Genomic DNA, 13,548 nt, shown 5'->3' on the forward strand with positions numbered 1-13,548 from the left:
AGAGTAACTGATGATTGACTAGGTCAAAAGCCTTGGAAAAATCAAAGAATAGCCCCAAGGTTTCGATTCTATTATCAAGATTTGAAAGTATTAAAATTTACCAAATGATAGGTGGCTGTAGATGTAGATCTGCATTTCCTAAAATCATTCTGTGAGCCAGACAAAAGGTTAGAAAATTCAAGAAATGATACAAGTCGATTATGGAAGACCTTTTCAAATAGTTTCCCTATCTGATTTAGTAAGGATATTGGACGATAAGAATTCATATCCCGTTCGCTACCTTTGCCTTAACATTTGAACACACAGTCACTCAGTCAAAGAAAGCAAAGGAGGAGCTTGTTGTTGCTACTACAGAAGCATTTTTAAAGGCTTTATTTAGTGTAGAATGAACTTGACAATCCAAAAATTCTGGAATAGCTCTCGAAGTACACACATTTGAGGTAGTGGGGATTTGCCGATTGTATTCGCCACGACTACATACATAAACCATTCTTATGCCATGAACCATTTCTTTCATTTAGTTTTATCAGAAATTTTGCACAATCAAACTTGTGTTAAATGTTATGTAAAATGCTTAGTGAAAGTATAAGTATTCATGAAATGGGTACCATAAAATAATAAAATGCCTGTAAACGTGGAAAAATTGTAGCATTATAATAACACCGCCAAGATTTTCTATAACACTAAAATCACATGGTTTTAAAACGAATTTTAGCAAAAAATATAAACCACTTTCATGGACCTCTACATGTAGGGGTATTAGACTGAATATTAAATACATATTGCTTGGAAACTATGGGTGATTCAAAAAAACGAAGGCCAAAGTTGGATTCAACACATAAATATCTATAAAGATCAGCTACTAAAATAAAAAAAGTTTTCAAACAAAATTTTTTTGTTGGCCTGTGTTATCGAATTGCCTGCCGCGTGTGAGATTCGGTCAGTGATACGATTTTTGACTTCAAGAAACATGTCGGCAGCAGACATCCACCGTCAGCTTTGTGAAGTGTATGCTGCTAATGCAATGAGCAAAGGTAAACTGCGGAAGTGGGTTGGAGAATTCAAAGATGGCCGCGAAAATGTTCAGATGACGATGATGATCGCGCAGGACGGCCATCTTTGATCACAAACATTGTCGCGCTGCAAAATAAAGGCAGCGGTGTTCTGGGACAGGCAGACTTTATGACAAGAGGAATGACGATATATTCAGAAGCCTACTGTGCAACCGTGGCCAGGCTCCAACGTGCCATTCAGAGCAAAAGACGTGGCATCTAGTGCTGTGTGAGAATCTCGTCTCGGCAGTCAAGACAAGAATTTCATTTCTCGGCATTGTCAGGACAAGACTCTCGGCACGGCTAGAGTCTCGCCTGGGTCGAGGGTGTTGACGAGAGGCGAGAAGTCTCGTCCCTTCGAGATTTTTCGACACCCGTCAAGACTCCCGCGCGAAGCGAGAATTTTCGATAAATACCGCAATCAGTTGATAATAGAGATTACTGGGGTATCCCTTACGACTTTTATGGATTTATTCACAATATAAAAATATTTTATTTAATTATATACCCTCTGCATCCAATTTTTTAAAGAGTGTGCACGATGCTAATAGTGTTCCCAACGAGGGATTTGGAAAAAAAATTATTTCTTTTTCCTGACCTTAATATTTAATATAAAATTTGAATCTTGGAGTGTAGGTCTTTAAATTGAAATGTGAATTTTGCCAACGTTTCCATTTATTTACAAACCATTATCAGGGCTTAAAATTAAATTGTGCATATAATTTTGATACATAGGCATGTTAAAGGGTTACATCAATATTAAATATTATAGTAATATAATATAAAAGAAACATTAACTTGTAAATTAACAAAAAAGAATAGATCATATTTTAATTCTAAAGAATTTCATACATCTTTTTGAAATGTTTATTTATGGTAACTAAGGTTCAAGGTTACCAGTCAATTTTGGTTAATTAAATAATAAAATATGCTTAAATTGTCAATGTCGATCTTATATTACAACTATTTTTAGTTTTGGAAATATATATGATGACTTAAAATAATCTTTTTACTAAATTATTTTCAATGTCTAAAATAGAAACAGTTTTATTTTTTCCGGAGAGCCAGGAGTCCCGACGGGTGTCGAGAAATCTCGAAGGGGCGAGACTTCTCGACTCTCGACCCAGGCGAGACTCTCGCCGCGCCAATGAGAGTCTCGTCCCGACAATGCCGAGAAATGAAATTCTCGTCTCGACCATCGAGACTCTCGCAAAGTGGTCGAGAGTCTCGATGCAAAGCCCTAGGCGCATCTCGAGTGAACTCATGGTTGTCAGGGCAGGAGGCAAACTTCTTTAAAGAGTGGTTTCAAAACTTAGTTTTTAGGTATGATAAGTGCCCTAACAAACCAAGTAACAATGTGGAAATATAAAGAAAAGTATGATACTTCTAAAAATGAAAGAATTTAAAAAAAATAATTTTGGTTTACTTTATGTAAAAAAACAGCCCTTACTTAAAAAACAACCCTTGTATTTCCATTCATTCATTCATGCACCACTCTGTCTATCAGATGGGACGTTAAGTCCTGCACCCTTATTCCAGAACTCGGGTGGACGCGAGCTACTTAAAGCGCGAAGGGTTTACAGCTAACGGCAGTCACTTTGCCATCGTATTCTGGGGCGGAATTCTGTACACGGATACCGACGATCGTCGGTGTCGGTAGCTACCGACGATCGTCGGTCGCACCGATAGAAATGTGATTCACAAAACGCCGCTACCGACAGATTGTCGGTGCAACCGACAAATTCGTGACGTAATGCTTTTGACGGTACGAAAGTGGCACCCGCACGCGAGGCTAGGCGCCTCGACCAATCATATTTCTAGTTTCTTTGCATAAAACAAATGAGGCTCCGAAAACGCCATCTGTTATTCGTCAGCCCGCGAAGAAGTTAAAAAGAGTTGATCACTGCTTTTACGATGTTTAATCACTCTGCGAACACAATTTCTTACTCCCGTTGGTGCGATGTGGCTTGTATTCCGAGATTTTGTTGTATTTACCATCGGATTTTTTCTAGCCCAAGTAAAAAAGCCTTTATATACAAGGATTCAACGGTCGTTGATAGAAGAACACCGGCAACATTAGGTGCTCAATGTATTGGAATTTTCAAGCATAATTGTCTTGAAGAGGACTTTGTCTGCTACATAATTGTTCACCTACGCTTATTATAATTGTATTCTTGGGATTAGCAGTGACGAAATTATTTTTATTAGTATTGTAGCAATGTACCTTCATCTTGAGCCACGGCTTGTTTACATCGTTTGCCTCATTGTTCGCCGTAAGTCCGATACTTCCACAAGGGTAATTATTTAATTAGAAAACATTTTTGTCGCTTGAATTCACATTTTGGACTATTTAAAATACATCCGTTGAGAAAAACACTGAGATTCCGCGGATGTCACGGAAGGTATCATCAGTATCATCACGTCAAGTGTTGTGATTGTGAACTTGAGTGACATACTTTGCGCTATCTATTTGGAAGTGTTAACTTTTGAATTTTGATACCATGTGTGTTATTTCAAAATTTGCGTTGATATGACTTTGACTAAATATGCTTGATCAGTGTTAATTTGTGATATACCGTTGGAAGTATGAAGGTTTTCTCGTGTTGAAATTAAATTTTTGTAGTTTTATGATGAATAATTCATTAAATGTTTCCTTGTTTCGTGCAATCATTCTTTTTATTTGCCCCTTTCTACCGATGGAATACACGGTACGTACCTACTCAGTGCTCTTATAGTAATAATGAAAATCTATCTTGAAGTCCCGTACGGTGTTTGGTTAGTATGGTGAAGTAAATTCAGCATTAATTTTACGGGAAGTTTTGTGCACCGGTAACGACGTCAAAGTGAGAGGAGTTAAGTGATGCCATTTATATTCTTCTAAAATATAGTAGCAACATGCTTTTTCTATTTCGTCGTTGCTGTCTGATGCTTGACTCAAGAGTACTTACGAAGGTAGGAGAGTTATTTTCATTATAAACCCCATTCTCAGATGCTCACATAGGGTATTGAAGTTAATATGAAAGTGAACGAAATGTCCACGTATATATTTCATTGAAAGTGCATCAATAGGCATTCGTTTTTATTGAAAAGATAAATTAATTTCGGATCCAAACTTTACGAATCAACAATAGATACCTATCGTGTCTTGTTGTGAGTAATTTAAAAGCAAAGCAATACGTTACATACTTAAAATTACGGAATATTTATAATGTAAAATACCTTACGCTATTGGAACGCATAATGTAATATATGTGTAACATTGGCAAAGTTAAATACTGCTCCCACTATGTAAATTTTACGTTTCAAGTGTTTAATGAATCATTTTTATTATAAATAACATACAATTCGAGCACTTCCACGGATCTAGCGTCGTAGATTATGATTTAAAATCGTCAGCTTAGGCCGAAAAGTGTAAACAAAAGTCCGCCATATTGCTAAAAATTTGTCGGTAGGTCCTACCGAGCGTTTGAAATCGTCGGTATGTACCGACGGGTTTACCGACAACTGTCGATGGTATAACGACAATCGTCGGTAAAACGTGTCACCGGAATCGCTCGTACCAGACTTATCGGTAGGACCGGCTTACCGACACCGACAATCGTCGGTACTGTGTACAGAATTCCGCCCCTGGTGACCGGGCGGTTAAGTGAAAGTCCGTGAATCTGTCTCTCTAATGGACTAGCCATAGACGTCACTGATGTTGGTGGCGTAGATCGTTGCGACCAATAGGAACCTAAGAAGAAAACAAGTGAAGAGTGAAATACCCAAGATCCAGAAAAAATTGGCACGAAAAAGGTAATGTAACTGTTGCTATTGTTATCATAATTTTATTTTAAAATCTATTACTCGTGTGTATATTCTGAAATGTGAGAAGTGCATGTGTTCATCTTAAATATATTAATATAATGACTAATGATAACTAGACCATGAAATATATTTACCTAAGGAGAAATAACTTATATTATGTGATGGAAGTTAAAATTTTCAATTACTTTTACAGATACGGAAGAAATAGGTAAAAAATTATGGACAAAGCCTGGAAAAAGAAGGTGTGCATTTCGAGTAAGTATTATGGATTATTGTGCTTATTTTATAATGTTCCATCATACGTTTTTAATACTACTTATGAATTGTTCGGATTATACCTATGAATTCCTTCTCATTTAATGAGTAATAACTGTGGATCTGAAATTGAAAATTTGAATTAATATCGTTTACAAACAAACGCTTAGCGTTTATTTCCAAAATATTTGACAGCTTCCTTGTTAAGTCAGTTTTTTATTATTGCGTGATATTTTATATGTACTACTATGCACCGGTTAAATGTTATTCCAACTTTCAATTTGGGTAATTTGTTACCGTTTGTGACTTTAGAGCAAGATGAAGTTAAAAGAGGAAGGGCCAGCAGTAGGCAGCTGGATATTTTAGTGGAGTTCATGGCGCAGCACCGCGAGTTCGCATCCGGCAGATTCTTGTCTGCCAATGGAAAGGTGGCCAATGAAGAGATGTGGAGGAGAGTGGCAGATATATTGAATGAGCTGCCGGGGCCATCGAAAGCTGGGAGTGATTGGAGAAAGGTAGCCTATTATTTCTAATATGGTACCACACAAGAAGTTGATGGCCCTCAAACCCTGAGATGACTTCATAAAAAAATTCTAATGTGTGACAATTACTACCTAACTAATGTGTGCTTATTCTCTCTCCCTCTTTCTAAAGTGCTGGACAGATTTGAAATGCAATGTCCGAGGGCGGGCATCTAAAGCAAAAGCTGCTAGGGGTGCCACAGGGAACAATACTACGATGGTGGACCTGTCGCAAATGGACGTGAAGGTCCTCAATATCATTGGAGTGGAGACCTCCCTAGGCCATCCTGTGGAGGAGTATGGACTTCCTCGGAGGCCTGAGGTAAGTTTAGCTGTTAGAATTTGAGAGTGGCTCCATGTTCCAAAACATTTCCATTTGAAGAATAAAGACTCTCTGTTGACAGTACAATTCAGAATCAATGCCTTTTAGTCTTAATTAGTGGAGTGATTACAAGATAAGCCTTTTTGGATTGTAATATGTAAAGCTTTTACATTAACTTTTCTGAAACTTTCGATTTCAGGATGTTGTGGAGTATGAAGTGGTGTTCGAGGTATGTAACCACAAGGTGGAGAATAAATTATTATTAGTTGTACTTGATAATCATAACCAAATTTAAATGCCAATTCAATGCTTTTGGAAAGTTAAAATATCTGAATACACCTATATTTTCAGGCAGACGAAATGCTGAATATTTCAGCAATACCTGCTGCCTTAAAACCCTGTGTAACACCAAACCCACCTTCACTGGTGATTTCACCCCCTGTGTGTGTGAGCCCATCATCCTCCCCTGTTGATCTGCCATCCTCCCTTGTCAATCAGCCCATTCCCCTATCATTCTACCTTCCTCACCTGTTAATGAACCATCCTCTCCTATCATTCCATCCTCCTCTCCATTTTCATTTAATCAACCAGCTACATCTACCCCATCCATGGATCTTCCCTCAGGCAGTAAGTATAAAAGGATTATGCTACTGAGATAATTTACATTTTAACCTTTGTTTCCTTGATTATTTCCTGGATACCTTCCATCTTTCTCAGAGAGAAAACCAACTCTAAGTGGTGCCTTGCATGAGGCAATAAGAAGGTTGCAGGAGGGGCAAGAAGTTCATAGGGACAGGCTGAAGGTTAGTTGATATGAAATTAAATAGTATGTGCTAATGATTGGTTCCTATTCTGTGAAGTGAAACATTATCTTCTATGTAATAATAAGGTTATAAATATATATTTTAGGGAATTGAGAATGCATTGGTAAGGATTGCAGAGGCGAAGGAGAGAAAGGTATCGCTGAAGGAAAAGGAGATGAGAGAGAAGATTGAGTTGGAAAGCAGATTCGTTGCTGCATTTGAGAGAGCTGTAGAGTTTTTTACTAATAAATGATTTATTGAAATATGGCTTCCTATTTTCTCTCCTTCACTTAGCTGATAGCATGCATGACCCATAAGAATTTTTCACAATAATGGATACTGGTTGCTAAAAGTTGTAATTATTATGGATGCTTTTGATCTCATAGACTCCTATTGCCATTTGCAGCATGCATGGCATTTCATTCAGGGTTGGTTTTTTGGAGATTATGAAGATGATTATAGGTATATTATAGATTATTATTATTATTATTGATATTTGAATGAGAATGGAATGAAAGGCTTTTGTAAAATCAAAAAATAAAGCTGCAATATAAATTTTCTGGTACAACCCTCCAATACTTCATTTTGGAGCTCAGTATACTGAACTTGTTCAAAAATGTCTCACAAGCATTGCCCTCACTCTTTCTGCTTCTGCTACTCGCTCCCCTCGTACTACCCCATTGTTATCTTCCAGTCTTTCATTAACATCGGGCTGTACATCCCCAACATCCACTCTATCCATTACATTATGGTGTATCCGCATATTATGCAGCACTGCACATGCCACAATTATTGCTGACACCACAGGGGGCTGATAATGCAGCACTCTATGGCGTAGCAGACACCTGAAAGTGTTCTTCAGGACACCAAACATTCTCTCCACACAATTTCTAGTTTGGGAGTGAGCACGAGTATATCGTGCCTCTGACGATCCCTCAGCCGCATCTAAAATGGGAGTCATTAGCCAAGGCTCAAGGGGATACCCACTATCACCTGAGAACAAGAATAAAGCGTTTATGTTATATATTTGATTGTTACTCTGCAGTAACCAACACCTTCTTTTTGAGAAAAGAAGTGAAGACTCACCCAAAAGCATTGAATCTTTGTTCCCATTATCCCAAAGTCCTACCATTTCCTGTCGAATGGCAGATTGCCTCCAAATAAAACTGTCATGAATGGTTCCAGGGAACCTAGTATTTAGGCTCAAAATTACCAGATCATCAGAGCTCACCTGGAAAACATTAAATGGTGTTAGTATGGGAGAGAAAGGCCAAAAAGGAGATTTAAGAAGGTCATGCAAGCGAGGAGTTATTGCACTTACAGCTTGTACATTAAGTGAATGGAAGCCTTTATAGTTAAAGTATGCTTCCTCACGGATGTGGGGCCTCACAATTGCAATCTGAGTGCAGTCAATACACCCAATAATGCCTTTAATTCCATGCGCTTCCCTGAATCTGTAGAATAAGTCATAACAATTGAGTCAATAAAAGGTGGAAAGAAAGTAAGGAATTTTGTAGAAAATCTCATATGAAAAATTTAAGTTACCGTATAAGCGCGTGTAAGAGGCGCACCTTTTTTCCCCAGACATTGCAGCCGAAAATGGGGGTGCGCCTCTTACACAAACTTCTTATCTTCCCCCCCTCCCTACCCGGTCGCAAGTTCAAGGGGAACTGAGTGGCCTTGGTTTTCAGCGTGAGTCAGTCATCTGAAACACTGGGTCAAAATCAAGCGGTAGGTATGGGAGTTTCTCCCTTAGTGACGTATTTTTAAAATGCTCCTGTTTGAATTTCTTGTAAGCATCGCGCCAACAAGTCGGTACCCCAGAGCATTAAATATTAGAGCATTCAATATTATTTCAGAGCTGTAAGGTACTGAGAAACTGCAGTGCAATACATACGTACAAGAAACCCCGAGGAACTTGATAAAGCCATACACTAATTCAAGAAAAATCCTCTAGACATGTGTGACAATGTTGTGTTACTTCAATTTTGAGATATATGCACGGAAATTGCTAATGTCTGAATCTCTAACTGAAATCAAAAATGCACCGTGTAACCACGCAAGCGTGTACGAATGTATGGATTTCTGAACGCCTGTCCTAATTTCCAGCAAAAGCGAGTCGAAATTTTAGGTTTTTCTTTACATGCAGCGAACGTTCTAGGCATCGCAGTAATAAATATTGAATTTACCTTGCCAAAAGCCTCATATTTCTCGTATATTCCTGTAGCGTGCGCCGATTCACAGGGTAAGGATGGAGAGAAATCACGACACACTCGCTTTCAGGTCTAAAACTGCCTTTATTATATTCTGTATATTTTGTCACAAGGATTATGGGCACGAGAAATTTAGAAAATGTGCTTTTATTATGGAACACTACTACCCTACCAAATTTGAACGACATCGGCGAAAGTCACTTCGTGAATGTTCCTTGTTAGGGGCTCCTTGCGACGAGAGGTCGACCACCCGTTACATTCCTTATTTTTCCTCTTGGTTTAATCATAATCAGTATTTGTTCTCGTAATCAGCCACTTTCCGTATAATTTGATCCTATAACAGACAGAATAATATGGAATATTTATAGGGTTGTTTACAAAATGAAATAAGTGATTCATCCAAAATTTGGTGGTCATCCGAGAAAAACTGGCGACTCGATAAAATCCTACGGTAATCCTTATTTAAAAGTGTACTTACGTTTAGAATATCCCATTGACAATATAGATAATGTATTTAACTCCATTCTGTGTATCATCAACCACTTATTCCTCTTATTTTTGTTCTTTGGAACACAAGCAATTCTCCAGCGAGTAAACAGAGGTACTCGACGATGGGACACTTTATATGGTTTTGTAGGATTCACGATATAGGTTTATACACGATTTATAAGGTTTTCACACGTTTTCCTATTGAATATCATGCTGTAATACACTAATTGCATTCAGCAAATGATGTAGGTGTGTAACGTAGATCACAATCTGCTATCAACTTATATCAATGTAATCTTTCCAAATCTCCCAAAACAATCTCCTTTATTTATTTCAACAATGCCTTGGCAACCCAATATATTCACAATCCAAAGTTTGACGTTAAAACAGCAATTATATTCGCCAAATTTGCGTTTGAGCCCCAACATTGACAATTTTTCTATCCACTTCCTCAGTCTGTCATCAGTGGATACCGTGCCGTGATATGACGTGCCCACGTTCCGTCACGTGTTTTCAAGCAGTTGATGAAGATTATTTTTTATAGACTCAAAACTCAGCTAAAAGCATAATTCATCAGCGAAAATTTCGGCGAGCACATTTGAAGTAGGAATCTTCTTATTCTAGTACTTTTAAAAAGCATGCATGTTCCCCATTGGTTTATAGGCCTTAAGAGATAACATGCAAGTCACAGTATATATACAGAGTAAATTCTTAAGTTCCACGTACCTATAATCAGTTTTTTGGTGATAATTAGCTCCAATAACGCTTACGGTCTTGCACTTGAAGCGAGAAAGATATGCACTTTACGATAACTAGCCCCTTAAAGTTCCCTGCTTTAAGACTATTTGCTAATGCCAGTCCCAGAATGCAATTTTTAGCTTAAAGCGCCAATAACGGTATCGGTAATGGCTTTCCTCACGTTAGTGAGTTTTGGAATATGCCTGTAAAGTGAGTGCCTTTAAGCACAGTTAACGTGTCCATTAGTAGAAAGTACGAATCGTTAGAGGGTTCCAGAATATGCGTGCTGGTCCCTTTTGAGCTTATCATTACAACCTGGCTAATGCCAACATAGGGTTCTTATCCCCCCAGCCCTTACTTCATGGCGCTAATGACCCCAGCTGTCAGTTACCTCCTTCCAAATAGCATACCATAGATAATATGGAGCACACAGGACCCGGGAAATTTGGAAATTCAGATTTTTCCAGTGTTTAGATCACTTTTTTAAAGTGAGCTATTTAAATAACCCCGCAACTACCGTCATGCCGCCAGTGATGAATAAAAAAAATCATTAATAGTTCGGAACAATTTTCCTTGTTTATAATTTTTACGCATTAAAAAAGCATTTTCCCATGAATTTTAGCATTAGTAGATAGAATCTAATGGGTATAGCTTCTCTGTCGGCATTCTTCTGCGAATTCAGCGCCGGGACCTTCGACTCACAAGCCATGTGACTCATCTTAACGTAATATTTTGCTTCCCCCATCTGATAACAACACCGGACACTTTTGTATTTCGATTTAATGGTACTAAGCCATTCATGAGTTTAAAAGGGACTGCCTTATCACTCACGTCTTGAATTTGACTTCAATGATGATGCGAGTTATTCTCAGAGGGCATTAACTCCCGTTCCGTTAAAAATAAACGCTTGCCACCTAGCGGAGTTAAGCTGCTAGCTATTCAAGTTCCAACCATGTTTCATTTAAACCCACTGACAGTGAGATTCAAGTTGAATCAGCTCTAATAAGCGCGCCGAGCAATCAACTTTCCCTCGCCTCCATTCGTCCCGCAGATGTGGGGTTACCCCGCGGAATGAGACAATGCATGCTGCTTATACCACCGTGTTGAATCACCATCGACTTACGTCCATATTAGAAGTACGACCGTCTTTTTTGGATCACCTTGGAAGCCAAAATTTTGGCACGGGAGGATTTTTAACGGCTCATTTCGCTGTTATATTTCGCTGGGGCGAAGGAAAACATAGCACTGGCAAAATTCTAGAAAACCTTACATTAGGGATAGATATTCCGTGGTTCATAATTCCATATTAATGACCATCTACTGTAATTACAATAAATATGTTATAAATAGCGTCGATCAATAAGTCGAATAATAAACGAAAGGTGATAATGTTAATATCTCCGGCGATCATCTGTCTGCAATTGCCATATATTTTAGGTTTCGATATCCTTCTACGGCAAATTTTAACTGACAATAAGAGCGATATTTGCGTTCGTAAAGGAGCCTGAAATATTACTGAGAGGGTGTAAGGGGAAGCAATAATTAGATTTGCGATGCTTTTAGGTTCACTCTCAACAGCGCGACGTCATTTCAACCGTTCTTGTATTCATTTTTGCAACTCATTTAGACGAATAAATAACCTAACTTCATATTGCTCCAGTCGGGATTTTCAAAACAAGTCGAAAGACAACTATGTAAAATCAAGATTAGCGGCCTCTGTGGGACTAGGGTTATGCCGCACAAAATCGAAAAACTGTGTAAAATCAAGAAAAGATGTAAAATCAAAGTTTCACCATTGGAATTCCCTATCCTTTCCGGCCGGACTTGAGTGTTGCTGCGTAAAAACGAGCCTTGATGTAAAATCAAAGTGCGTAAAATCGAAGTTTTACTGTATCCTAATCATATTAAGTGACTATTGAATTAAGAGAGATCACATCGTTTTCTCTCGAATCTTGGTAAAAGTCACGCAATAGCACTCGCTTTCTGTAATTATTAAATAATAAATACATGTTCTCTAATGCATTTATGTTTGTTTAAACACATAAATATAATGGTTTAAAAGACAGTAGTGCCTTTCATTTCCGAAGGATATGAAAAAAATTGTGGCTATCACTGAAACCTCTCCACAGTAAAGTGACCATATGTATGTACCAGTTTACCCGGGACAGTCCTGTTTTCAGAATGCTTGTCCCAGTGTCCCCGCGATGTTCCCCGGGACAGGCAATTGACCTGGTTTTTGACTTGCATCTGTGTGAAATACTGAAACTTTTATTTTGCGTTAGTTTATAAATTTGTTGACCAAACAAAAATCTGGGATTAATTCAAGGTTATTATTAACAAGAGACAAGAAAAATTATCCCATCAACTTTTTACTTTTATTATTTTAGCCGTCTACAATAACGGGACATTTTACGGCTCTTTAATTACGGCAGTTAAATTAACTTCCTTGCCAAAGTGCTGCACAATCACAAGTGAGTATCAATTGAACTATGTATTGGTATATCGCTCAATCTCAGAGATCTGTCTGAACGTCAAAGCGGGAGATTCGCGGTTGCGTCGTTTAGTATGGATATCTCAACGGTCTTCGGAAGACTGACTGTGCGTTTGCTGACTTTTTCATTGATTTCTAAATGAATGCTGAAAAACTAAGTTAAAAGATCTTGATATGTTTCAGTAAACACCATAGCAGACCGTAAGTTGTGAATCTAAGCAAAAGCTTTGTAATTTTATGGCATGTTCTTTGTGGTTTTAGAATTTAGTCTTTTGACTTTGCCTTTGACAGTGCTTTCGTTTGTTATTCTTAGCTAGGTTTTCGCTTGGTATTTGGGCTTTGGCTTGGGCCATTGGGATTAGTCATCTTCACAGGCTTTGGACTTTTGCTTTACAAATTACTTAATTTTCGAGACTTCACTATTTGACTCCCTACTTCAACCCTTTACCGGTGACGTACGGTCTGAGAGACCGCTGCGTTTCTAAAATTATGAATATTTTCAAAATTAAGATTTCAAAATATCTATAATTCTCGTTAGCTTCATATTTTTGCATAACAAGGACATCCCACTCTTAAAATTTAACGTTCCTTTTATTAATTTCTGTAAATTTGCAATTGAACTCGATTAGCGGTCTGTGAGACCGCACGTCACTTACTAAGAATGCATCAAGAAAAGGAATAAGCGGGATAAATTTCATGGCTACTCACTACTTAGCCTTCCAACTTTAACATTTAAGGCCTTTTTTGAATCTGGCGAAATATTGATACATAAATATAATAATTATAACTCAATTAGAGTTTTTGGCATCGGTTTTTTGGTCCTGCTTCAAATCACAATTTTTTATGACAAATTGGTT

The 13,548-nt window shown here is 37.9% G+C and overlaps 2 protein-coding genes across 2 annotated transcripts in view; one reads left to right on the forward strand and one right to left on the reverse strand.

Moving 5' to 3' along the window:
* Nucleotides 1-4,672: 4,672 nt before the first annotated feature.
* LOC124155316 lies at nucleotides 4,673-7,017 on the forward strand. Its single transcript, XM_046529031.1, has 7 exons — nucleotides 4,673-5,114; nucleotides 5,427-5,629; nucleotides 5,769-5,957; nucleotides 6,157-6,186; nucleotides 6,309-6,584; nucleotides 6,675-6,760; nucleotides 6,867-7,017. The coding sequence occupies exons 1-6, from the start codon at nucleotides 5,078-5,080 to the stop codon at nucleotides 6,690-6,692; spliced, it is 753 nt and encodes a 250-aa protein (XP_046384987.1). The 5' UTR covers nucleotides 4,673-5,077; the 3' UTR covers nucleotides 6,693-6,760; nucleotides 6,867-7,017.
* Nucleotides 7,010-13,548, reverse strand: part of LOC124156646 (putative nuclease HARBI1) — a 32,862-nt gene continuing 26,323 nt past the window's right edge. The window contains exons 3-5 of the mRNA XM_046531303.1: nucleotides 8,082-8,214; nucleotides 7,847-7,991; nucleotides 7,010-7,753 (exon numbers count right to left, since the gene is read on the reverse strand). Of these exons, the coding sequence (XP_046387259.1) occupies nucleotides 7,371-7,753; nucleotides 7,847-7,991; nucleotides 8,082-8,214 (661 nt within the window). The 3' untranslated portion in view covers nucleotides 7,010-7,370. The remainder of the gene's footprint in view (nucleotides 7,754-7,846; nucleotides 7,992-8,081; nucleotides 8,215-13,548) is intronic.

Source organism: Ischnura elegans, chromosome 3 (genome assembly GCF_921293095.1).
Source record: "Ischnura elegans chromosome 3, ioIscEleg1.1, whole genome shotgun sequence".
Classification (NCBI taxonomy): domain Eukaryota; kingdom Metazoa; phylum Arthropoda; class Insecta; order Odonata; family Coenagrionidae; genus Ischnura; species Ischnura elegans.

Bases quoted from the DNA above. Each gene is read 5' to 3' on its own strand.
- LOC124155316 (XM_046529031.1), top strand. From the start codon at position 5,078: ATGGACAAAGCCTGGAAAAAGAAGGTGTGCATTTCGA. The intron at 5,115-5,426 runs GTAAGTATTATG...TTGTGACTTTAG, and splicing joins AAAGAAGGTGTGCATTTCGA to AGCAAGATGAAGTTAAAAGA. The intron at 6,187-6,308 runs GTATGTAACCAC...CTATATTTTCAG, and splicing joins AGTATGAAGTGGTGTTCGAG to GCAGACGAAATGCTGAATAT.